Source organism: Phascolarctos cinereus, unplaced genomic scaffold (assembly GCF_003287225.1).
Source record: "Phascolarctos cinereus isolate Bilbo 61053 unplaced genomic scaffold, phaCin_HiC Scaffold_5;HRSCAF=322, whole genome shotgun sequence".
Classification (NCBI taxonomy): Eukaryota; Metazoa; Chordata; class Mammalia; order Diprotodontia; family Phascolarctidae; genus Phascolarctos; species Phascolarctos cinereus.
Window position 1 is genome coordinate 407,595,479 of NW_027555958.1, and position 27,600 is coordinate 407,623,078.

At 37.2% G+C, this 27,600-nt stretch overlaps 1 protein-coding gene across 1 annotated transcript in view; it reads left to right on the plus strand.

The window, feature by feature from the left end:
• ACBD6 (acyl-CoA binding domain containing 6) overlaps positions 1-27,600 on the plus strand; it is a 226,752-nt gene that overhangs the window by 56,853 nt on the left and 142,299 nt on the right. Inside the window, 1 exon segment of the mRNA XM_020984281.2 lies at positions 16,691-16,796. Coding sequence (XP_020839940.2) covers positions 16,691-16,796 — 106 coding nt within the window.

Here is a 27,600-nt window from a genome sequence, read left to right on the forward strand (position 1 = left end):
GGAGGTAATGTATTTCTTGCTTGGGTGGTGAAGGAAAGGTAAGGATCACAAAAAGCTTTATGAAAGAGGTGGCATTTGAATTGGCCTTGGATGATGGGTAATATTTTGGTGGACGAAGATGAGAAATGCATTCTGGGTATAGGATGTGGTAAGAGTAAATATAGGGAAGAGGGAAAGATGAGTTCAAAAGTAATACATATTAACAGTAACATGGAGTTTTTGAGGGGGAGAATTAGGAGATACGGTTGGGTATGCCTTTTGATGAGAAAAAGAAGGGAACATGCATTTATATAGCATCTACTGTGTTCCAGGCACTGTGGTAAGTGAGTTTTTACAAATAGTCTCTCATTTGATCTTTACAACAACCTGTGAGATAGGCACTATTATTATCCCCATTTTACAGTTGAGGAATTTGAGACAGAAGTTAAGTGACTTGCCCAGAATCACACAGCTGTTAAGTGTCTGAGGTCAAATTTGAACTCAGGTCTTTCCAACTCCTAGTTGGTTTATCTAGTGCTTTATCCTCTGTGCCACCAGCTGCCTCTAAGAAAGCTGCCTGATAAGAAAGATGTCAGTTCTAATAGTTATGTGTTAGCTGCTATTTCAGGTTAACTATCTTCTGAACATTAGGAAAGAATGTATTAAAGTGGTTGTTGTTGTTCAGTTGTGTCCGACTCTTCATGACCTCGTTTGGGATTTTCTTGGCAAAGGTACTAGAGTGTTTTGCCATTTCTTTCTCCAGTGGATTCAGGCCAACAGTGGGTAAGTGACTTGCCCACAGTTACACAGCTAGTGAGTTTTGTGGTCACATTTGAACTCAGCTCTTCCTAATTCTCAGACCCAGCACTCTATCCACTGAGCCATCTAGCTGCCTCCATGAAAGGGTTAGTAGGGTCTTTTCTTTTTACTTGTGTTTAGGGAATAAAGTCATGGCAGAGGGTAGAATCCATCAAAATAATTCTTGCCATCAAGGTATGTTGTGAGGACAAGTAATGGTTGTAAAGTGCTCTAAGACCCATGACAGAAGGTAGTATTGATTTGCTAGAGACATCACCACCTCAAATGTTCATGTGGACTATTTGTGCCTGACCTGTGGTAGAGCCTTCTGAGTTGTATTGGTCTGCTCAGCCACAATTGGACATCCTGTACCTTAGAATTTATCTCCTTGTGATTTAGAAAATGTTGTTAGATCATTAATTTTTATTTGATATTCTTAGTAACTAGCATATTCAATGTATTTTTCTGCATTGAGGAATTCTGCCATCTGTAGATAGCTATAAATAGAGCAAGGTAACCAGAGCTGTGGCTTAATCTCCGTGACCTTGTGGTCTTAGTACAGTGGCTTGCACATAGTAGGTATTCAAATGGCTTGTTGATTTGATGTGGGCCTATTCAGTTAATCAGTCAGCAAGTATTTACTACCATGTGATGCAGCTGTGGAGCACCTTTCCCCTGCCAGGCCCCAGGTTGCTAATCCCAGTGTCCCATCACCCTGACACCCGTCTCTAACTCTCTACCCCCTCCCCTTTTCCTTACCATTATGACTTAAGTAATTTAATACAAGGTATGTTGGGAGGGAAAGCAGTAGCAGTTAGGGGGATCAGGAAAGGCTTTGTGCAGAAGAGAATGCTTGAGTTGAGGCATAAAGGAAAAGAGGGATTTAATGAGGGAGAGGTGAGGAGGGAGGAATTCATTCCAAGTACATGGGACTACCAGAGTAAAGGAATGAGGATGAGAGATTGAATAAAAGTTTGACTGGATAGCTCAGTGGGAGAAGGAGAATAGTGTCCAATGAGGGTTGAAAGATAGGTGAGGGCCAGGTTGTAAAGGGCTTTAAAAGCTACGCAAGGGAGATTATATTTGATCCTAGCAGTAATAGGTAAGCTGCTGGAATTAAGTAGGGGAGGGTCATGGTCAGATCTGCCCTTAAGAAAACTACCTTTGCATCACTGTGTAGAATGGGCTATAGTAATCAGGAGATTTTTGCAATAACCTAGAGAGGTGTTGAGGGCCTGAACTAATCACTAAGTTTGTAGCTGTTTGTAGTAAGAGAAGTGGTGTGATGTGAGATTGTTATAGGTATAGAAACTTCAAGATTTGACTCCTGATTGAATATGGGTGGGGAGGGTGAAGAGTGAGGACCTCAGGGTAATAACAGGGTTATGAATCTGAGAGTTTGGAAGTATGGGCATGCATTTGACAGAAACAGACATTTTGAAAAAGGGAGAGTTTTGGGGAAAAGGTAATGAATTCTGTTTTAACCTGTTAAGTTTGAACATGTCTTTGGGATATCTCCTTTGAAATGTCCAATAGGCAACTAATCAGTAGTGTTTATCCAGCAGAATAATACACTGAAATGTAGCTTCTTTTGGATTACACAGTAGAATAGCTGATCACTTGTTCTGCCCATTGCTTTGGCTCACATATTAAAATAATTAAATTAAATAGTGAGGCATTGTGCTGTATATAGTTAGTGGAAATATCATTCGACATCAAGTGAGAAAATCATTCTGGTTTTACCAACTTTTGAATCCGTGTACAAGTACTTCAGTTTCCTCATTAGTAATGTGAGGATTAAAATCCTTGCACTACTACCTGACAGGATTGTTGTGAGAACCAAATGATAATGTATATAAAGGGCTTTGTTTCCACAAAGTGCTGTATAAGTGTATATTATTACTTTAGTTGTTACTGTTTTTTCACAATGAGTATTTGTGCTTCTCAGTCTTCATTTTCTTCACAGTGCACATGAAACTTTTGCTGTTTACATGTAGGTGCATCTAAGAAATGACCTTAGCTGATTTAGTGAAAATTAAAGATAAGCTCTGGAGAAAAATAGTTAATAAAGGCTTTGACTTTAACCTACTTAAGATTTATTTTGAATCACATGGTTATGATATAAAACCTAATAAAAAGGTCATACATGAATATGCCTGTTTTATAGGGAGATAGCATCAAAATCTTTTTTAAATGTAAAAAAATATTGTTAATATTACCATAGATTAGAAAATTTTAGAGGCTAGACTTACTTTATACATTTTATAACATAACAGAATTTATTATAACAAAACTCATTATGATGGTTAGAAATTCAGGTATAATGAACTTTGGTAAACTGTCCTAGCCAAGGGCCAGAAATATTTAATATAGTTACTGAAGAGTCAGAAGTCAATTGAAATGAAAAAAAAAAGAGCCTATCCATTAAAGTTTATTTCAAGGAAATTTTACTTGTACCTTTTATTTAGTGAAATGTAGTACTTAATTTTTTTTTGTACATTAAAAATGTAATTTTAAAATGCATACAATATAGTTCTATACTTAGTTGTGTACTGTAAATGGAGAGTCTGAGGTACTGGCAGAACATTTGTGGTGTAGTTACAAATTCTTTGCATTAGTATGATGAGAAAAAGGGCAGTGTGATATTATGGAAGGAGCACTGGATTTGGAATCCAAAGCTGTGGGTTTGAGTCCTGCCTCTGCCACTTACTACGTATGTGACCTAAAGTAAGGGAACTAACCTTCATGTCTGTTTCCTCAGGTCTAAAATGAAGTGGCGGAACTAGACTAATTCCGACGTCCCTTTTCATACTGAATCAATGATTTTGTGACACAATGTACCCATTTTATGACACTCGGACTCCTGGCCTTTGCCAGAAACTGTCACTTGTCCAAGAGGTAGGAATAAAAAGTCAGTGCTTCTGTCCCCACCTTCCTGAATGGAATCTTGAGTCCAAAGTCTGCCGGTAGATAATTCCTACATCAGACCTGACCCTGATCCTTATCCTTTTGGACCCAGCTTTGTTTCCCAAGTAGTTTGCTACAAGTGGCAAGGTATTGTTACTGTTAGAGTCCGTAGGTGGGTCTCTGTGTTATATTTAGAAACCTAATATTTAACTGTTCCTTTAGCTCTCTCTGAGTTAATTATGGGTAATGGGGCAGGCTAGACAGAAAACAGGTCTGGGAACTTGAATTCACTTGTGATTTTAGCTAGTCCTAGAAGAAGCAGAACTAAAACTCTAGTCATCAGTGACTCCACTATGACATGCTACTGTTTTTGGCAAAGGCATCTAGCAGGCAAGGCAGGGGCCAGTGGCAGTTTTCTGTACTCAGTGATTTGGAGTCAGATGGGGTAAACCTGAGAACTCTGAAATAACTGTGTTTAACTTTGAAACAGGTGGGTAAACAAAACAATAGTAATAGGCAAATTATTTTGCAAAAAACACCTCAGGATTCTTTTATATACTTGCTAAGTAGTCACTCTGGTCCCTATGTTTAGAAAGCTTTAATCCATGAATTGGGAAATAAATTTAGGACTTAAAACTAAAGTTTAAAATGCCAACAAATTATGAGGCTGTGTATTCTTCCTCCCCCATACGCCACCAAGATCTGATTATTCCCATTATGTTTTGTAGTTTGTTAGATGCTATGTAATCTATCAGAATTTTATTAATCCCACTTATACAAGCAGCCATCTGGACCTGCCCAGAGCAAGACCGTATTTGTGCACAACTGGAATGATTGATGGGCTCTGGAATTGATTAGTTGTTCTGTGAGATAAATGAACTGTTTTGGCAGAAAATACCAGAGGTCACTGCATATGGTCAGGCACAAAGGCCTGAAGAATTTTAAAGAGATGCTTTCATCATAGACTTGTAAAATTGATGTTCCTAAATAATAATGGACTTTAGAAATGTTCTGATTGAAGTTTTTTTCTCTATTGGCAGTTCTGTAGTCTTAATTGAATGTACAATTAAAGGATTAAGCAGAAAACTTAGACCGGTTTTGCTTTTTTTCGCCAACATAATAGGAATGAAAACTCCTGTTGGCATACGTATTGCATACAGTGTGCAAAATGAACGTAGCACTGAAAGCTGTCACTCACACGTAAATTGTGCTATAAAATTGTCCAAAGAGCTTAAATGACTGAAGGAAAAGGTAGCTTTTATGCACGGCTCTGCCACAAACAGCAGTGACTGCTGAGAAAAGAACAGTATAGACACCCACCCAGTTGAGGATTTAAAGATTCACAGCATTGGAGAAAAGGCCCATTTTTGACCAGTATTTATCAGACTTGAAGAGTGTTCTAAGCAGCTCATACTATAAAATTTTATATTTTAAAATTATGTACTTGTATCTTTACCTTTTGAAAGAGCAGAATCATCTTTGGGAGCCCACCATCTTATGCTCCAGGTGCCACAAGGATCTGTATTGTCATCCTCTGGCTATGGTACCTGGGATCAGAACTGTGTTAACACTTTGGTGATGGGTTGGGAATCAGATGACATATGTCTTGTTACATCCTGGTTATTCTCTTGAGAACTGTATGAGAGTGTATAGGCGAGTGGGCAACTTCCCCTGAGAATCTGACTGCTCAGAATGAACTCGAGTTATGGATTTATTCAGCCTGTAAAACCTCAGCTGGCATAAATAATTGAGAAAGCAAAGGTTTGTCTGTGGTGCACACCTCAGGGACACATAGCTCCCTTCTCTCCCTTCCCTCCCTTTCTTATGAAAATGATCCCAGTTGCACTGCTCGATAAGAACAACACCAAGCAATTAAAAGCTATGGGTGGTTGGAGGGAGGAGAAAAGGTTCAGTTAATGAGCTTTTCCTCCTTCAGTGCCCATGAGAGCCTCAGGAGTGACAAGGCGATTAAAGCAAAGAGATAATTATAGATGATGTGAAAATGGGCCCCTTGGGGCAAGAAGGCCTTGACATCAAAAGTAACTGTTGCAGGAGTTTCCTGGCTCCCATATTTGCCTTCTTTTTAAACGTACTTTAGTTCCTGTGTGATCTGTGGCCTGATGCCAAGTATACAAGCAAAGCCACCTGTTTGTTGTTCACCAGTCTTGGCTCTGCAAGCTAACATCCTTTAGCCAAAACATTCTTGTTTTTGTTTCATTCTTCCACTAAAACAGCAAATATTTATTGACTGATTTATATATTTTGAAGTACTGTTCTGAATATCCTTGAGGAGCTTATAATTTAACCAGGGAGAGTCAAAAAGTTAGTCTTAAAAAGTTCCTTAGAGATAAGGTGCTATAACCCCTTTATCTTACAAGAGAGGAAACTGAAGCCTTGAAAAGTTAAGTGACTTGTCCAAAGTCAAAGATGAGTTAATAGCAGCACCAGGAGTAAAAGGGCTTTTCACTGCACTGTGCTGACCCTCCCCACTATCTTGCTCTGTAAGAAATATGTATGCACAACATTAACTAAAATACAAGGTAGTGGTGCCATATGAGTTGTATAAGTAAAGTGCTGTGTTCTGGGTGATGCAACATACATAAGTCCAAAGGAAAGGGGTGCTTTTTTTTTTTAAGAACTGGAAAAGATCTCACATGTCATCTTGACAAGCTCCTTCATTTTTTAAAAGTAAACTTTTCTTGATATATTTTGTTTTTGTAAAACCTAAATTTCCTTCTGTGTTCTTCCTTTCTCTCTCCAATAAGAAAATCTATTTTTTTGAAGGGTGAAACATCAAAACATCAAAAAAAATTGAAAATATAATCAATATTCCATACTCCTAGATCTCCCACCTCTGCAGAAGAGTGGAAGTGGGTGTCTTTCCATGTCTCTCCTCAGGGGCCATGCTTGTTCTTTGTACTTTTGCAATATTCATGTTTGATTTTTTCATAGGTGTTCTTTCAGTTTACATTGTTGTAGTTATTGTGTATGTTGTTTTCTTGGCTCAGGTTATTCAGCATCAGTTCATATAAGCCTTTCCATGCTTCTCTCTCTTCTTCATATTTGTCATTTCAGCATAATAATATTCCATTCCATTCACGTTTAGTCATTTCTCAGCCAGTAGGTATCTACTTTGTTTCTGGTTCTTTGCTACCACAGTAGATGTTCTTTAAATATTTTGGTGTATATGGTGACTTTCTTTTTATCAGTAACCTCTTTTTTGTATATGTACAATAGTGGAATCTCTGGGTCCAAAGATATGGACTTTTTAGTCACTTTATTTGCATAATTCTAAATTGCTTTTTAAAATGGCTGTACTAATTCACACTTCTACTAACAATGTATTAGTGTTTATCTTCCCACAAAGTTGAGGTGGGGAGAGGGAAAAAGAAGGAATTAAGCATTTATTAAGTACCTGCTATGGGCCAGGTCCTGTGTTAAGTGCTTTACAGATATTTCATTTATTCCTCACAACCACCCTAGGTTGTAGGGTAGGTACTAGGAGGTAGGTGCTATTGTTATCCTTTTTTTATAGTTGAGGAAACTGAGCAAACAGGTTAAGTAACTTGTCATGGTCTCACGGTCAGTAAGCTTTTGTGACCAAAATTGAACTCAGGTCTTCCTAACTCCAAGTCCAATACTCTTCGCTGAGCCATCTAGCTTCCACAACTCCTCCAATATTGACTATTCCCATCTTTGGCATAGGTGCCAGTTTGCTGGGTATGAGGTAAAACTTCAATATTGTTTTGATTTCTATTGTTTATTATTATGATCTGGGACATTCTTTCATATAGTTACTAATTGTTTTCGGTTCTTCCTCTTAGAATTCTTTGTTATATCCTTTGGGTCACTTATCCAAATCGTTGGGGAATGACTTTGGGTCCTCTGTGTGTGTGCGCGTGCACACGCGTGCGCACATCCTGGTCACCTCAGTCTTTTGGCAAGTAAATCCCTATTTGACAAATTTTATACTAAGATTTTTTTCCCATTTGACTGCTTGCCTTCTTGTCTTAGATGCATTAATTTTGTTTGTACAGAAGCCTTTCAGTTGCTGTGTAACCAAAGTTATCTATTTTGTTTTTTGTAATTGTCTTTATCACTTCGTTTGATTAAGAATAATCTCATACTTATCGTTGTAAGAAGGTATATGATGACAGTAATAATTAGCATTTATATAGCTCCTTAAGGTTTGAAAAGTGCTTTGTCCTTATAACAATCCTGGGAGGTAGGGTGCTGTTATTTAGTTATATTGGCTTTTAGGTGTGCTGAAGACATCAGGGTTTAGATTTTAAGCAGACATTTGAAAATGGAAAACAAGAGCTTAGGCTAGATCTTATATTTTAGGATTAAGAGCTAGAAGAGGTCGTAGAGATCATCTGGTTAATACACTCCCTTCATTTTACAAATACAGCAAAGAACAACGGAAAGATGCATAGGAGACACTAATCAGTCAGTCAACAAACATTTGTTAAGTATGTATGTGGCAGACATTGTTCTAGGCCCTAAGGATACAAAGAAAGGCAAAAAAGTCTCTATCCTCTAAGAGCTCACATTCTAATGGGGGAAACAACATGTAAACAACTATTTAATGATAAAATATGTACACAATAACTGGAAGGAATTTGAAGAGGGAAGCTGTGTGAGAGGGAGTAGGGGTGGGGACTGGGAGGGAAGAACTGGGACTGAGTCCAGAAAAAACCTCCTACAGAAAGGAGAATTGAACTTGAGTCTTGAAGAAAGCATGAGAAGCCAGGAGACAGGTGAAAAGGGGGAGCATTTATTTACTTATTTTTAGATTTTAATTTTTGTAACATTTGAGTTTTAAGCTGTTTCTCTTCCCTCTCCACCTCACATTAGAGAAGACCAACATTTGACACAGATATATATATATATATATATGTGAAACTTTACATTATATAGTTCCATATACCAGTTGTTTCTCTGGAGGTAGATAGCATCTTCCTTCACAGATCTTTTGTTGTTGATTTGAATTTTCATATAACTCAGCATAGCTTGGTTATTCACATTTACTCTCTGAACAATATTGCTGTTACTGTATATAATGTTCTCTGCGTTCTGTTCGCTTCACTCTTTATTATTTCATGCAAGTCTTTCCATGTTTTCCTAAAATTAACCTGCTCATCATTTTTTCTGTATCATGCCTGAGGCAAGTTTCACCAGCCTTTGATTGCAGAGCTTCTTTGGGGAATTGACCTTCCTCAGGCAGTCTATCCCACTTTTCCACAGTTCTCATTGATAAGAATTTTTTTCCTAAATTGGAGGAGGAAAGGTTGCTGAGGGGTTGCTGAATCTGGAAGTGGCAGTAGAGTGCAAGGAATATTCCAATATTCCAGCCAGTAAGGTGAGAATATGAAAAGTGCAACCAGTGCTAGTCTGCTTGTCTCAAGTCTCTCCCTGCTCCAGTCCATCATCCGTTGAGCTGCCAAGGTGATTTTTCTAAAGCATAGGTCCATGGTCATCCCTTAATCAAAGCTCCCTGTGACTCCCTATTACCCTATTACTCCTTTAGTCCAATCATACTTTGCTTACCTTTACACCCTCTATGTTCCAGCCATGTTGGGCTACTTGCAGTTACTGAACACCACATTCCATTTTCTGTTTCCTCTCTGTGCCTTTGAGCTGACTGCTTCCCACCTCTGGAATACTCTACCCCTCACCTCTGCCTCTTGTTTTCCCTGATTTTGTTCAAAACTTAGCCCAAATCTCTGACTGAATCCAGATCTCAAGGACTGTTGCTTTTTTCCATTGTACCACACTGCCTCCTTTGGTTCAATGCCCCTGGTTCTAGATGATCCACAACTTTTTGTGCTGCTCAGAGACTTCAGGATTTGATTTGACAGAATCTCTCAAATATCTCTAATCTCCTCTCCCATTTTCCTTTGAGTATTTTCTTTTTTAAAAAATATTGTTTATTTTTTTTCCAATTACATGTAAAAAGAGTTTTTAACATTCATTTTTAAAAAATTGAGTTCTAAATTCTCTTGTCCTTCTTTCCCCCCTCCTTGAAAAAGCAAGCAGTTTGATTCAGGTGATACATATGCAGTCATGTAAAGCACATTTCTGTATTACTTATGTTGTGAAAGAAGGCACAGACCAAAAAAACAACCCTAACCCAAGAAAAATAGGAAAAAGCAAGTATGCTTCAGTCTGCATTCAAACTCCATCAAATGTTTCTCTGCAGGTGGATAACATTTTTCTTCATAAGGAGGACAACCTTCTTAAAAATTAGGGATATCCCAAGATGGGATTGGCACCCCACAAGTAGTGAAACAAGATAAGAATGTTTAAATGAAGAGATTCTTTGAGTCTAGAACAAGAATCTTAGGTTGGAGGTTGTGCATGTATGGGAATAGGCTGTATGAACAGTTGCAATGAGGGTGAGAGGCAGCCCTGCAGAAGGAAACTTGAGAAGGGGGAGATTGACTGTGGGTCTGTGTGATGGTGCATGGGGCTGACAGAATATGGCTCAGAAGTGATTCTGTACTTGTGAAACTCAGTAAGAACGATGCATTGTTTTAAAACAAAATACACCTGAAATGTCATCATAGGAAGTTCGCAATTTATCAACAGATTTTATTCCGAAAGTCGTTTTTTTGCTTTTTTTGTTTTGTTTTTTGTTTTGTTTTTGAACTTGTGAGCCTGTAAACCAGCTGAAGTGTACTAAATTCATAGCATTTTAGAGTCTGAGCTGGACCTGAGAGACCATTTGATTCAGCCTCTTCATGTTACAGATCAGGAAACTAAGGTTCAGTGAGATTAATGACTTGCTTCAGAAATTGGGGCTAAGCCCAGGGCCTGTGCCTCCTGTCTGATGGAACAAACATTTCCCACATAACCTTACTCAGATCAGTATATAGTAAAACTGGTAATGCACTATAATAGTGCTTTACTCTACCACTGTGTCACACCGTAGTGGCATATCAGCTGATGGCCCATTTATATAGTGTGGTCCTCTGGAATCTGTTAGAACCTATGATGTCATTTTATTTTATGTTGTATTTTTATGGGATCAATTACAATTATGCAGGATATTTCAGAATTTGTAGTATGGTCAGATTAAATTGCCAGTATCAATTACGGAGTCAGACCCAATGGCAGTCTAGCCATCAATGTTATAAATAGCATTGTTTCTTTTGGAAAATGTGCTTCACATGATGACTGATATTTACATAGCATTTAAAAGTTTGCTTAGTACTTTTATGTGCATTATCTTTGAGCTTCTTAACGCTGTGAGGTATGTGCTGTAAGAAATATTATCTCTGTTTATAGTTGAGAAAACTGAGACCTAATTTAGAGACATTAAGAAACTTGGCCATTTCAGCTAAGTACAACAGGTATTATTATCCACATTTTATAGATGGGGAAACTGAAGGATTTAGAGGTTAAATTATTTGCCTTGGTCACACAACTAATCACAGAGGCAGGAATTGTACCCAAATCTTTGTGAGTCTTAAGTATGATTTTTCTAGCCACTAGGTCAAAACTGTCTCCACACAAGATCAGAATAGAATTAATTTGAGCCTGATTTTTCTTTTCCTTTTGTATGTAAATGGCTTTTCCTTTAATTCAGGAAAACTTGGAGCTGAAGAGGACCTATTACATATTGTATTTTTTGGCATAGTCTTTAAGAACCTAGTGTCATCTGCATACTCCACTGAGGCATTGGCAAAGACTGTAGTGAAGTATATACTTGAATAAATAAATTGCTTGAGGGGAATTTAAAAATTATTTTACTTTTTGACTGTGACAGTTGTACTTAGGTGACATGTTTTATGCATTTTTTCTTTAAAAAAGAAAAAAGATATTACTAGTATTAAAATCTTAGAATTTAGTTTAGGTTTATAGCAAATCAAACACTCATAGAAATCTAGAGCTACACTGAAATTTTTGAGTCTCTTCAAAGACTTTGACCGCTATTTAGAATTTGTTTACCTTTTCAAACCAGATATAGCCTCTAATTAATCTATTCAGAACTCTTCATTAATGGTAATTCATCTGAAAGAAATTTTGGGAGATGAAGGACTTATATAGCAAAATGAAAGACATGGTTTGATTACTGGTTCTAACACTTAATTGCTGGGTGACTCCAGCCAAGTCAGTAAACCTCTCTGAGCCTGGTTTCCTTCTATTTAAAATATAGGTAATAATACCTGCATCCTCTTCACTATAGGATTGTTTCGAAGAAATAACAATACAAATGTGAATTTATGGAGCACTAATGTAATGGAAAGGCTTAGTCAAGAGAGAAGACGGTTCCAGTTGTCCCCCTGACACTTAATAATTGTATAAACACAGACAAGTCACTCATCTCAAATTTCTTTCCTTATCTGTGAAATGGGGACAATAATACCAAAAGGCACTTAACCTCACACAATTATTGTGAGGATCAAAGCTCCCCCCTCCCCTCAGCTTTTATCCTGATCTCCAGTCTAACATCTCCAACTGTCTGTTGGATCTCCCTAACTAGATGTCCAGTAGACATCTTAACTCAACATGTCCAAATTTCAACTCATTATCTTTTCCCCCCAAACCTTCTTCTCTTCTTAACTTTTCTATTACTGTTGAAGGTACCATCATCCAGTCACCCAGGCTCCCAACCTAGGTGTCATCCTTAACTTCTCACTCTCATTTCACTTATCTAGTCTGTTGCCAAGTCCTGTCAATTTTACCTTCTGCCCATATCACCACCTTCTCTCCTACTACCTCCCTGGTGCAGGCTTTCATCACCTCATGCTTTAACTATTTATCAGAATCTTGAGTTGTCCTCCCTGCCTCAAGTCTCTTTCCACTCTCCAGTCCATCCTCTACACTCTTAACTAAATGATCTTATTAAAGTGGAGGTCTGACCATATTCACTCCCTGACCCCTTTAAATAAACTCCAGTGATTCCCTGTGACCCTCAGGATCAAGTATAAAATGTCCTCTTTAGCTTCTAAAGCCCTTCACAACCTGGCCCATTGCTATCTTTCCAGTCTTCTTATATACTCAGTGATCCAGTGACTCTGGCCTCCTTTCTCTTCTTCAGACAAGATTCTCCGATTTCTCAACTCCAGGCCTTTTCATTTTCATTTATGTCCCTCTAACCAGGACAGCCTTCAGGGAAGCTTTTCCTGCTGAATGCCAACTTATCATGAATATATCATTTGTACATAGTTGTTTGCATATTGTTTCTCCCATTAGATTGTAAGTTCCTTGAGAGCAGGGGCTATTTTTGCCTTTTGTTGTATTCTCATTGCTTAGCGTAGTACCTGGAACACAGTAGGCATTTAATTAAATGCTTGTTGACTTTATTATTATCATAGGTTAAGATGAAAAATATCAACAAGTTTACCATTTTACAGAATACAGCTGTGATGTCTGGGCTCAAAATTTCACAATAAGGCCACATTTATGGACTCAATGAAAAGGAAAAATAACTTTATTTAAAATGATAGTGATAAAAAGGGAGAGAAAGTTTTCAGGTAAAGGCCATTGTTTATGTATTGTCAGCTGCCTATGAGCAGAATCCCTGCTCAGCTGATCTGGCACCTCAGCATCTAGGATCCAGGATCTTTATTGTCTGATAGGTGTCTCACATACATTTTTGTCCTTAATTGAGGAATCCGAAGTCTAAAGAGAGGTGTCTTCAATTTATGCTACTCTGGGATAAAGCTGGCTGGCATCCAAGCACTTTGTAAAGGTTAAATAACTTAGCACAAAAATGGCACCTGTCCAAATGCTGTGTCAGGGTTCTGTAGCTAAAGGGAGAACTGTAACTTTTTACAGATGAAAGCTGGTTTGGTTCACTTTATCTGTTCTTTTTTCTTATGTCCCACTCTGTGTCCCAAGAACATCCTAAGATCTTTTATTGTCCTGGTACCATTTCATAAATGAAAGTTTTAACGCCATATATGTAACAGCTGAGCTTTTACAAAGGATGAGGGGAGAAGGAAAGGGGACGATTAAGATTGAGTTAACTTCAGCAAGTGAAAGTGAGGAAAAGAGGTAGGGAGAGGGATGTTATTAATACATGTTCCTTCTGACTCCTAACTGTAAGTATTCCCCAAAACTCTGTGCTGGGCTTTAACTTCTGTATGATTAATTATTTATCTCTGGGCAGATGACTCACAAATCTGTATATCCAACCTCAGTCCTTGTTCTCATCTTTAATCACCAGTTGTTTTTAGATATTTCAAATTTAATGTCCCCAAGACATCTCAAACTCAACCTGTCAACAGCAGAACTCATCATCTTTCCCCAAAAACTTACTCTTCTTCCAAACTTCCCTAGTTCTGTCAAAAGCTGTAACTAACTAAACAAGTTGTAGAGAAGATGCATATCTGCATTGCCCAGGACATTAGTTCATGATTTGAAGTTTCTGTGCTGATTAAATTGCAGCATCAAAACTGGTCTTAACCAATCTATTTGTTCTCTATGGATGTTTATGGACTCACTGTCTTACCTGTCAGAATATAAGCTCCTTGGAAGTAGGGAATTATTTCATTCTTGGTATTTGCAATGGCTGCTTAATGTCTGCTTATTGGTTAATTGGTTGACAACACACATAAGCATATGCTAAATATATTTTTAAAAACAAATTTTAGAAAGGAGACACTAGCAGTTAGGGAAAATCAGGAAAGGCCTTGTGGTGTTTATGCTAAGTTTTGAAGGAAATTAGAGATTCAAAGGCAAAGATGAAGATAAAGTGAATTCCATATTGGGGGGAAAGGGGAAACTGATTAGTGCAAAAACCTTTATAGAGACTGGAGGTGCTGTGTTCTGTGTGAGGAGCAGTAAGAAAGACAGTTTAGGTAGACTCTGGAGTGCCTGAACAGGAGTCATGTGTTAGAAAGCTGAAAAAGTAAGTTGGAGCCAGGTTGTGAAACAATTTTTTTTAATATAAATTTATTTATTTTTAGTTTTCAATATTCACTTCCACAAGTTTTTGAGTTCCAAATTTTCACCCCATCTTCCCCCTCCCCCCACCCCAAGATGGCGTGCATTCTGAATATCCCTTCCCCTACTCTGCCCTCTCTTCTATCTCTCTCCCCTTCTCTTATCCTCTTCCCCTTCTATTTTCCTGTGGGGCGGGATAGACTTCTGTACTCCATTTCCTGTATTTCTTATTGGTTGTGAAACAATTTAAATAACAGGTTTGTCTTCCATTCTAGAGTTATTTGGGAGCCATTGAATCTTCTTGAGCAGGGAGTGAGAGGGTCTGACCTATGCTTTATAATTTATTTCTTTCTTTCTTTTGGGAGCTAGGCAGTGGGGTTAAGTGACTTATCAGGGTCACACAGCTAGTAAGTGTTTTGTGTCTGAGGTCAGATTTGATCTAAGGTCCTCTGAATCCAGGGGCTGTGCTCTATCCACTGTGCCACCTAGCTGCCCCCCTATGCTTTACAAACAAAAATTTGGCAGCCAGGTGGAGAATGGAGTGGATTAGAGAGGCTGGAAACATTAAAATCAACATACCACTGTTGATAATGGGGAGTGCCCTACTTAGCAATTATGTTACAGACTGGAGGAAGATATCTTTAATAAGATACTGTAAAGAATTTTTCAATGCATTGTGTATTAATGATGATGAGTAGAGCCTCTGAAAGATCAAATAAGAATTAAACAGGATAAGAGAGTGAGGATGAGTTGTAGTGGAGTAAAAATATCGGAACTTTATTGAATTTCTCCTATGGATGTTTAATTTTAATTGATCCATTCCATTAAATAATACTTAATAAATGCCTAAAGGGCTTGGCATTTGTTAGCTTTTAAAAAAAAATTAAATTCAAAAGCATTTATTAAGCACCTGCTATGTGCCAGGCACTACCAGTCTCCTGATTTGAGCCTAACTTTCTATTAACACTTGACTCTGCACCAAGGCCTAGCCCCATATACACCATCCTTTGCAATATAATAAAAACTTCCTGACATTCTTAAATATCCCTATGAAACTGTTATCAGCTGCTCCTCTCCCTTTCTACTTTTGCAGCTGTGAAAGAATTTTTCCATGTTGCGTAAGGCAGCATTTATCTACCTTTTCACCTCCTAGCCCTTCAACATCATAATCTGACTGTTATAATAGGAAGATAACTTAATATGGGAGGCAGCCAGGTAGTGCAGGATAGAGCACCAGGCTTGGGGTTAGGAACACCTGAGCTCAAATCCAGCCTCAGACCCTTGCTAGCTTTGTGATCCTGGGCAAGTTACTTAACCCTGTTTGTCTCAGTTCCTCATTTGTAAAATCAGCTGGAGAAGGAAATGGCAAATCACTGTAGTATCTTTGTCAAGAAAACCCCAAATGGAGTAATGAAGAATTGGACACAACTGAACAACTGCTTCTAGTTACATAAAATGAGGGGAAAAAACTTAGTAAAACTACCCAAGTGGCATTTTAATTCCATAAACATTTATCAAAGGTGCTGTGCCAGACCTGGGGATACAAAGATTTTTAAGAAAACAAACAAACAAAAAAATCATTCCTGCCTTCTTGGAGTTTACATTCTGCTTTATATTTCACTGATTTTTCTATTATCCTATAGGGCTCTCTTACCTTTTTAAGGTGACAAGCAATGTGTTAGTCCCTTTAATAATATACTGACCCTTTAATAATTATTTACTTGCAATAAAAAGTATGTTAGTCTTTAGTGTGAGAGCATGGAATCAGTAGGGAAATATACATTCTTTGCAGAACAAAAGTGACTTTGAAAAAGACAAAGCACTAGTCAAAATAAACGTTATTATTCCATTTTGGAATGCACATTAAAAAAGGATTTTTTTAGCTCCATAGGAGGAAATCATTTGATAGGATTATAATATCTCTTGTAGTAGGGCTGTGCCATGTAATGTTGGAAAACTCATAAAAAATGTTGGAAATATGAACTACTCCAATGATTCTCTTGATTTGCATGTTTTTACATTAACAGCTTGTATTATATGTGTGTGTGTGTGTGTGTGTGTGTTATATGTTATATATTAAGAGAGCATCTACTTTTTCTACCCTAATTAGAGAAGAAGACAAAAACATATTTGATTACTGCAGGGAAAACAACATTGACCACATAACCAAAGCCATCAGATCAAAAAAAGTGGATGTGAACATGAAGGATGAAGAGGTATGGAAAATATATGCTGTTTACTTTTCTTTTAGAATACTTGGTGTTCTCCCTTCCCTTTTTGCAAATACCACCTCAAAGTATAGTATGGCTTTTAAGAATGACTAAAACTGGGGTAGTGTGGGAGGTTGGATGAAACTCTGGGGCAACTTCCTTCATGTTCTGTGAACCTCTAATGTGGTTAGAAAGAAATTAAGTATTAGATCATTATTGCTTCATATTCCTTTATATTTACATCATGAGTATAATTGTCATGCTGGAGTTGTTGCTGATGACAAATTTAGGAAGCCATGGACAAGAGTCTCAGTCCCCACAACTCTACAAATGAAAGATTTCTTAGTGCTCGATCAGTGGAAGACAGCTTTTTCTGTGGAAAATTTCCCTGAAAAATGTATATGTTGATGATGAAATGATTTTTATAGATAATTTGGTGGAGTATAAAAAACAACTACTTACTTTGTATACCCTCTTGAGTAGACTAAAAGTTTTTATTAAAAGATCCTTGTTTAGATTTCAAAGAACAACAGGTCTTCACAGAAGCTGATCATTTCAGGGAATATTTCCCATTTCAAAGCAATTTGGATGTACATGAGAAAGAAGAATTATATATGATTATGGAGCTGTTCAAAGATGAAAAAGTAGTTGGTTTTTTTTTAAGTTTGGTCTTAATCATGTTTCAATAACTCTTATTTAATAATGTTCGCAAGTGGTATATTTCTATAAACTTTAGCAGTCTGTAGCATGCTATATATAATTGTGAAACTAAAAAATATTTGGTAATGGGTTGAATGTGGGAGAGTTATGCCATTGATAATGATGGAGAAATTATGAAGAAATAATTCTGGAGATTCAGTAGCCCCCCCTAATCTTGACTAATTTCATATGTTTGAGATTTTAAGTAAGATGCAACATGGCATAAATGGAGAAAGCCCTAGAACTAGATTCAAGAGCTGGATTCACATCCTGTCTCCACTTTTTACTGGGTGTGTGACTTTGGACAAGTCCCTTAAAATCCTAAAGCCTCATTTCCCTTATTTGCAAAATCAAGATAACACTCCCTGTAGTAACTCCCTCACAAGAGGCAGCAAGCATAGTGGCTGGAAAGCCAGCCTCAGAACCAACAAGGCCCTGATGTTCTATCTGACATAGATGTGCTGGGTGGCCCTGAACAGGTTACTTAACCTCTTAGTGCCCCTGGAAACTAAGACTTATATTGCAGAGCAGGGGTCTGCTGTATGTTCCATTACTGTAAACTCTCCATACTAGTAAAATTCTAAGGCTGATTTAAAAAAAAAAAATTACCCCTTGCGGTTGTCAAGAGGAAATATTGTATGTGAAGTACTTTACACTTTTTTAAATGCTTAATAAAGGTCAGTTGTTATTTTTTAATGGAAATGCCATGGAAATAATTGGAGGGTGTAAGATAAGAACAAGAAGTGAAGATGAGAGATTTATTCATGTAATGGAAGCCATATGAATAATGGTTTCCCAAAGGATACTAGGACTGCTAGGGGCTCATCTTCTGGAAGGACAAAAAGAAGAAGGATTCTTTACCACATTAAAGGCTGATCTTTTTAAAAAAAAAAAAGGACTAAAACTAGAGAGACAGTTCAAACCAAAGGTTTTCTGCAGTAACAACTAGGAAATTTCTGGTAAAATACTAACCACAACAATAATTGATATTGAATTTATTTCAATACAACAGTCATCTATTAAGTACCCACTTTGACTCAGGATTCTGTAGTGATAAGAGCACTGGCTTTGAGTCAAAGGATCTCTGGGCTCGATCCCAACTCTGCCATCTACTCAATTAAACCTTGAAAGGACCTAGAGATTCCAGGAGGTGAAGGTGAGTAGGGAGAATATCCCACCTGTGCAGAGGCAGTACCACAACCAGTGGAATACCCTGTATAGGGAACAGCAGGTGGACCAGTTTGGGGTAGGGGAGGGGTGGGATGGGATAGAGGAGTGTGAAATCAGCCTTTAAGGAGACATTGGGGGCCAGATTGTGAAGGGTTTTTGATCCTATAAGAAGTAGGAAGCTCCCAGAGCTTCTTGAGCTGCGAATGACCCAGTCAGATCTCTGCTTTAGGAATATTTATTCCACAGCATTGAGAGGATGAATTAGAGATGAGAGAGACCAAACGCTAGGCGGCATCTATTTCAGTAGTCTGAGTGAGAAGTGGTGAGGGTCTAAACTAGGGGCGGGGAACCTGCGGCCTCGAGGCCACAGGTGGCCCTCTAGGTCCTCAAAGGCAGCCCTTTGACTGAATCCAAACAAATCCTGTTCTGTGAAATTTGGATTCAGTCAAAGAGCTGCCCTTGAGGACCTAGAGGGCCACCTGTGGCCTCGAGGCCGCAGGTTCCCCACCCCTAGAAACTAAGGTGATGACTGTCTTGAGAGAGGGGAACAGATGCAAAAGATGTTGTTGAGGTACAATTGTCAAGACTTGGCAGTGATTATGGGGACTGAGAGCAAAAAGTTAAGGATAATGCCAAGATTACAAATGGAGGTGACTTGGAATGACATAAATAAGAGTGTTTGGAAGACAGGTGGCTTTAATGGCAAAGGTGAGTTCACTTATGGCTTTGTTCAGTTTAAATGGACTAGGGGGCATCCTGAGATGATTGGGAATGGCCAAGAGGTGGGAAATAGGTGGATCTGCAATAGTAGATAAATAATCAACTTCTAGATGATAGTGTCTGTGCTGCACAGGTTAGCCCTTAATATTGTATCTATCTCAGGAAAATCCCTTCTGTTCCATTGACAGAGACAGTTAGAATCCATAGGATCATTGACTGGAGCTGGAAGGGACCTCAAAGGCCATGTAGTTCAACTCCTTTATTTTACCAATGAGGAAACTGAGGACCAGGGATGTTAAATAACTGGTGGTCAGAAGTGTGTGAACCTAGATTCTCTGATAATGGAGAGACTGTGTTTAGTAGCATTGTTTGTTTTCCATTGACTGTATTAAACATTGGTGTCCATTTTTCACTGGTGAAACTTTCGGTGAAATATAGTAACTTTAAAACCCTGAAAACATTGCTCAGTAATAATTATTACACATAGTAAAACCAAAACTAAAAAAAAATTTGTTTGTTAAGCAATATGGTTTCTGATTTTGATCTGTCAGGGAATTTCCATTTTCTTGCAAAGCCTAATGGTAATTACAGCCTTTTAATGAAATTAAATTAAATATGACTTATTTGGAAATTATCAGTATTTTACCTTGATTGGCAGCTATCACATGAGACTACCAAGAGTTCTCTTAGCCTATGCCATATTGAGTCACATGATCATAACTATTTATTTGACAGAAGTGATAATGAAGAAATAGGTATATTTAGTATAGTAGTTGAGTAAAGCAACTTTATTGGTGAAATAAAATGCTTACTTCTGTCACTTACTTTACCTTTATATTTCTTTTTTTCAGTCTGTCATACCTTTACATCATCTCCAACCTTACCCTTACTCCTGTCTCCTAAAACATTGTGTTTTTCTTAACAGATGAAGTGCTTACACATTCATAGACTGAGACGCCACGAATTCAGTTGGGTTCTTTCATAGCTCCAGCAGATTTCTGCCCTCTCAGCCATGACAGCTCAGGCTGGGGCTTTGAATTCTGATGGCAAGACATTTTATTATTAATCAGCCATTCATATGAATTAATTTAGGAACATGGAGGAAAGGAGAACTTAAAATCTAGGTCAAAACATAACACCCTAAATGAAGTGCTTTGTGCTTTTTCAAGTTCTAGCAATTCAGTTCTTTGTAAAGTTGGTCAGCTTTGTTCTTGACCTGAGGGCTTATAGCCTCAAAATTAAGTTGCAGAATTTTCATTATATTATTTCAAGTTATCCTTGTCTTAGGTAATAGAATTATATAAAAACACATTTTTATGTAGCAAAGATTATTTTGAAATGGCATGCAGTGTTACATGTAGTTATTTAGTATTTAAATTAGAGTATTATATTAGTAAAATAATATCTTTGAACAGGTATGTAAATGATATTCCATTATTTAAAATTCTCAATTTGTTTGACTCCATTTTAACATTTGTTTATTGGACAACTAAAAATTGTTGTTATACTTCATATTTGCCCTGTGCATATAAAGGAAATGTGATTAAAAACAGCTAAGTTAGTTTTCAAGTCATATTCTGAATCTTTACGCTTTTTTCTTTGTGATGATCTATATTTACAGTACTATAATTGGAGTAACTACCCTAGTTTATTGTAATAATTATATTTGCATATAGCAGCACATATATTTAGCAACATACTCATGTTTATGTGCATATAGGGACATTCTTACATTTTGCGTTATGTACAGGTGTTTAATATAAAATGTTCTCCCTACATACTTCATATGTTTATTTAAATGTGATTAATTTTCTTTTCCCCTACCGGCACCTTTTATTCAATTACATTGAAATTAATGCATAAAATTCATTGCTACTGTAGGAAGGAAAATATTTCAAATTTGAGGAAGAAAATGAAGTAGATTCCTCATAGAATAGTAATTTAATCAACTTATACACACGTATATAGATATAAAATATGGCAGAGAAGTGAAGTAGTTTAAGAAGTTATGCTTATACCATATGCTTTATTTTCCAGCACTACAAAGCCATGGTCTTGCATATATTGACTTTTAATCTTAATTATTATAAATTTTATTTAAAATTTTAAAATGCAAAAAAACTTTTTAAGAAGTACTGGAAATTGAGGTATAAAACCTAAAGGCAAAAAGTCAAACTTTTAATACTTCATCTTTTTAAAAATAGAGGATTCCACTTTTGTTCTTTTGCATCATATTTATAGATATATGTCAAGGATGTGCTATTTTTCCGTGTTGCTAGGTGTGTCATCTTCTGAATAGAAAAATTATTTTAAAATTTTTAATTATTTTTTATTCTGAAATGGACCTATGATTTTATTAGTATAAGATAGAACTCCCAAGCGAATCAATTCCCTCTACCAATATGTAATTGTTCTGCAACTTAGCTCAGGGTCTAGGGCCCTGAGAGATTCAGTGACTTGTCTGGAGTCACATTGCTGGTATTTGTCAGGGGCAGGACTTGAATGTGCCCAGGTCTTTCTGCCTCAGAGGACAGCTCTCAATCCATTACATCTTGCTATCTCCTCAGAAAAAAAAAATTATTTTAAAAAATGTTTGCCATATCTGAAGTGTGAACAGAACACTTCTTGGCTAAACAGTAAGCAGGAATTATATGCCTTTGTCATATAGTATATATTTGTGCTTTTAGAATTAATTTGTGACTCACTCGTAAGGGAAATGTGTGTGAGGCCAGGAGATAAGGAAGAGTTTAGCTAAGTGAAGGAGTAGCCCCCACCCTTTGGAATTCTTAGGCATGGGCACTTTTCTAAGGCCACTCTTTCCTTCTCCCATCTAGAAGTCCATAATCACTAACCTTCCTGTGGTCTATGCCATCACTCCAGAGGCCCAAAGCTTCACTGAAAGCCTGCTGCTGCTGCAGCTACAGGATTTCCTGGGCTGTGGCTGAGCTTCATTCAGGTTTCTGCTGTTCTTCCTTCCAGCCCAGCTGATGGGTGTACAAAGTTCCATGAGAGTCTCTCTTCAAGGATGGGGAGGAAACAGCAATGTCTGTCCAGCAGTAGTTTTAAAATAAAAACGTATCATCCTCTCTCTCCCACCGTTCATTTACTACAATTGAGAAAACAAAATTATACAAATTCTCAAATTGGCTATATCTAAACAGATATGTCTCAGTCTGTACTCTGAGTCCATCACCTCCCTGTCAGAAGGTAAGTAGCATGTTTCATCATGAGTGCTGTGGAATCATGGTTGGGCATTTCATTGAGTTGAGTTCCTAAATATTTCCGAGTTGTTTGTCTTTATAATAGTGTTGCTATTATATAAATTATTCTCCTGGTTCTGGTCACTTCACTCTGCATCAGTTCATACAAATTTTTCTAGTTTTCTGTGATGCCATTCCCTTCAATATTTTTGTGGCACATTAGTATTCTATCATTTATATACCATAACTTGTTCAGTCAAACTCCAATTTATAGGCATCCCCTCAGTTTCCAGTTCTTTGCCACCCAAAAAGAGTTGCGATAAATATTTTTGCATGTCCTTAGAGGGTTTTGGGGTTTTTTTGCCTAGGACTAATCTTCTCTTAATATATGAACCTTCTTATTCCACCCCACCCCCCTTTTTTTCCTTTACCCCATTAACTTGCTGAGTGACCATGGTGACTGTGTTAACCAAAAATTTATGTTACATAAACTAAACTGTCAGGGAAATTCTTTTATACTTCCCTAATTGATTCATTTTCTTACTTTACCATAGAAAATCCATAGTGGATTTTCCAAATTTTTTCATCCCTCCCCAGACCTTTCATTCCCCTGCCTTATATTTCACTGGGGCCATTTGTCTAAAGCTCCCTCTTCTCCCTACCTTCACATCAGCCAGATGCCTTCTTTTATTCTCTCCTTCTTCGCACCTGTCTCATATGCATGTGACCTCATGCCAGTCTTCTCCAGCAGGTTGTTCCTTCTGTTGTCCCTACTGTCTTATTAGTATTCAGTCCCTTTTTGTCTGCTGAGTGTTTCTCTCCTGTGTTGAACATGTCCATGTCTTCCCCATCCTCAAAAAATCCTCACTTGATCCATCCATCTTGCTAGTTCTCAACCTTTATCTCTCCACCCTTTCGTGGCTAAACTCCTTGAAAAGGTTATCTGCAATTAGTGCCTCTACTTCCTTTCCTCTCTTTAAAAGATGTTTTTTATTGTTGTCTTTTGTTTTAACATCACCAGAATTTCTCTCAGTATCCCTCAATTTCCTGTCTCAGAGAGCCATCTGATTTAGCAAATATTTTTAAAGGAAAAAACTAGCTTTTGTAGTATTAGCATTTTTATTATATTGGCACGGATAAGCCATAAGCACTGAATATTCCTCCAGCCATTAAAGCTGGGTCTTTTTTTGTTGTTTGTTTTTTTGATACTGCAGATTACCATCTTCTCCTTGATACTCTCTTTTCTCTAGGTTTATATGGTACTTGCCTCTCCTGGTTCTCCTTGTACCTGTCTGACTATTCCTCAATTTCTTTTGCTCAATCTCCATCCAGATTGTACCTGATAACCATGGGTTGTTCCCTACCAAGGCTTTTTTCCCTTCTCCCTGTATACTGTTTTGTTAGGTCAAATTTTTGGTTTCAAGACCTCTTTACACTCTTTAAAATCATTGAGGACCCCAAAGAGTTTTTGTTTATATCTATTGATACTTAGCAAATTAGAAATAAAAAATGATATATTTAAAAGTATTTGTTTATTAAAAATAACAATAAAGCCATCACATGTTAACATAAGTAAATTTTGTGTGTGTGTGAAAAGGAGCTATTTTCTAAAACAAATGTGGTGAAAACAGTGGCATTGCTTTTACTTTTTTTCAGATCTCTTCACTATCTGGCTTAGAAGAAGACAACCAGATTGCCATATTTGCTACTCTATCTAATCTGTTTCAATATGTTATTTTGTATATGAAGAATATACAGTATATGAAGAAAATCCAGGCACACTACAGATATGTAGTTGGAAAGGGGAGGGATATTTTAATAACCTTTTCAAAAAAATTGTGGATATTCTTCTTTGATGCTACACCAAAACTTCACAAAGTGGTAGTTTCTTAAAAATTAGTTGCAGTGTAGAATTTCAGATCATACCGAAGACTTTTCTTACTCTGTTACGTTAATGTTCACTGGTCTGCCTTGGACTTTAAATAAATCTTTTACTTATGCATGATTATGTGGTCATACATTGGTCATTTGGAAATTATTAGTTCATCAAGTTATGCAGATCTTCGACATTTATTATCACCAATCTCATCAGGAAAGTATTTAAGTATCACTAAGCTGTCAGGTTCATAGCAGCAGATACAAGTGTGATGAAATTCTAATTGTCTTTCAAAAGCTTGATTTTTATCATTGGCAACAAAAAATGAGTTGTTTTCCTTGAAGTGTTTTTGAGAATTTGTTTTTGAGAAAATATCTGGCAGATACTCATGTCTGAATAACTATATGGTGGTTCCATGGAAAAGGCTCCTCTTTCAGCTGACAGCTCAGTCACACAAATGCTTCTCTTCAAGACAACCAATGTACTCAGTATGCAGAGAAGTGTTTTGTGCAACTTTCCATCTTGTCACAAAGAATATTAAAAATATGTATACTCAAGGGTTGAGATTTAGTAAAACTAGTAATTTTTGTTTCATCAAGGACATTCTTAAGCAAAACTGGCTTCCTTTTCTTTTTCAAATATATGCTGTAAATCTGTGATGGTGAAGCTACAGTTTAATGCTACTACCTTGATTCTGGCTAAGGCATCAGCAGTTTTACCCACCATTCCTTTTGTACCATCAATACAAATCTCAACACAGTTGTTCTAGGATAAACCATGAGATTCATTATATATCACTTTGAATATTTCAGCATTACTTGTGTTTGTTGCCAAGCATTCATATAAAAGTTCTTCTTCAATGATTAGTTGGTACTGCTACCTGATAAATACAAGCAAAATATCACATCCAGCAGTGGTTGTAGATGTGTACATTTGTAAGGCAAAAGTACAGTTCTGCAGATATTAGCTTAGTTTTTGTTTGTAGATAAATTTTTAATTCACAAGTCATATAGCCTCTGTAAAACTCAACTGTACACTTATGAGAGAATGAGAGTGAAAAAGGGAAATAATATCTTAGTAGTATTATGAAAATAGTTTTACCTTTTGGACCCTAGGAGTGGGGTCCCTGGACTATACTCAGATCACTATTCTAGGCAATTTATCAGTTCCCATGTATTTAATTTTTTTTTTTTTTGGCTAGGCAGTGGGATTAAGTGACTTGCCCAGGGTCACACAGCTAGTAAGTGTTGTATGTCTGACAATTTGAACTCAGGTCCTCCTGAATCCAGGGCCGGTGCTCCATCCACTGTGCCACCTAGCTACACCCCTCCCCGCCATGGATTTAATTTATTCTTTCCATTCATAGGATTCTTAGCTTATTTATCCAGCCTTACCCTCTTTTCTGACCTCCTCTTCTTCTCTTTCTCCTCATCCCATCTTCTACAGGAAACCTTTCCCAATCCTTCCAGTGCCTTCTTTCTGTTAATTATTTCCTATTTATCCTGCATATAACTTGTTTGTACAGATTTCCTCGTTATCTCTTCCATTAGATTGTGAGCTCCTTGAGGGCAGGGACTGTCTTTTGCCTCTTTTTATGTTCTCAGCTCTTAACATGATGCTTGGCATATAGAGTGTGTGCTTAATAAATATTCATTGACTAATTAACCTACAGTCTTCCATCTCCAACTACTTATTGGACATCTAAAACAGGATTTTTTATAAGTATCTTAAACTCAGTATGCCTAAAATTGAACTCGTTATCTTTCTCTCCCAACTTTCCCTTCTTCTTAACTTCCTTATTACTGTCAAGAGCAACACTATCCTGTCAGTTACCCAGGCACCCAACCTAGGTGTTATCCTCAACTCCTTACTCTTTATACCCTGTATGCTCTCAGTTGCTACGTCTTTTTTTCTTTTGGCTAGGCAGTGGGGTTAAGTGACTTGCCCAGGGTCATACAGCGAGTAAGTGTCAAGTGTCACACAGACACCAAGGCCCTCATCACCTCATGTCTGGACTATTACGGCAGCCTTTCAACTGGTCTCCTTGTTTCAAATTTCTTTCTTTTTTTTTTAAATTTTATTAATTAATTTTGATTTATCAGCAATCACTTCCATATGCTTTTGAGTTGAAAATTTTTCTCCCCTTCTCCCCACCCTCCCCAAGACGGCCACAATCTGATATAGGCTTTACATTTACATTCCTATTAAACATATTTTCACATTAGTGAAGTTGTAAGTAAAAATTAAAACCAATAGGAGGAACCATCAGAAAGATGAAACAAAACTCAACAGAAGGTAAAAATAAATGATAGCGATTCAATTTCCATAGTTCTTTCTTTGGATGTGGACAGCATTTTCCACGAGGCCTCTGGAGATGTCTTAGATCCTTGTATGCTGAGAAGGGTTCAGTTTAACAATATTAGTCATTGCATAATGGCTGTTATTGTGTACAAAGTCCTTTTGGTTCTGCTCACTTCACTCAGCATCAGACCATATAAGTCTTTCCAGGTTTTTCTGAAGTCAGCCTGTTCATCATTTCTTATAGCACAATAGTATTCCATTACATTCATATACCACAACTTGCTCAGCCATTCCCCAATTGATGGGCATCCTCTCAATTTCCAATTCTTTGCCACCACAAAAAGAGCTGCTATGAATATTTTTGTACATGTGGGTCCTTTTCCCATTTGTTTGATCTCTTTGGGATATAGCCCTAGAAGTGCTATTGCTGGATCAAAGGGTATGCACATTTTTGTAGCCCTTTGGGCATAGTTCCAAATTGTTCTCCAAAATGGTTGGATCATTTCACAACTCCACCAACAATGATTAGTGTTCCAATTTTCCCACATCTTCTCCAACATTTATCATTTTCCTGTTTTGTCATGTTGGCCAATCTGATAGGTGTGATGTGGTACCTCAGAGTTGTTTTGATTTGCATTTCTCTAATCAATAACGATTTAGAGCATTTTTTCATATGACTATAGATGACTTTAATTTCTTCATCTGAGAAATGTCTGTTCTATCCTTTGACCATTTATCAATTGGGGAATGGCTTGTGTTCTTATAAATTTGTCTTAATTCTCTATATATTTTAGAAATGAGGCCTTTATCAGAGAGACTGGTTGTAAAAATTCTTTCCCAATTT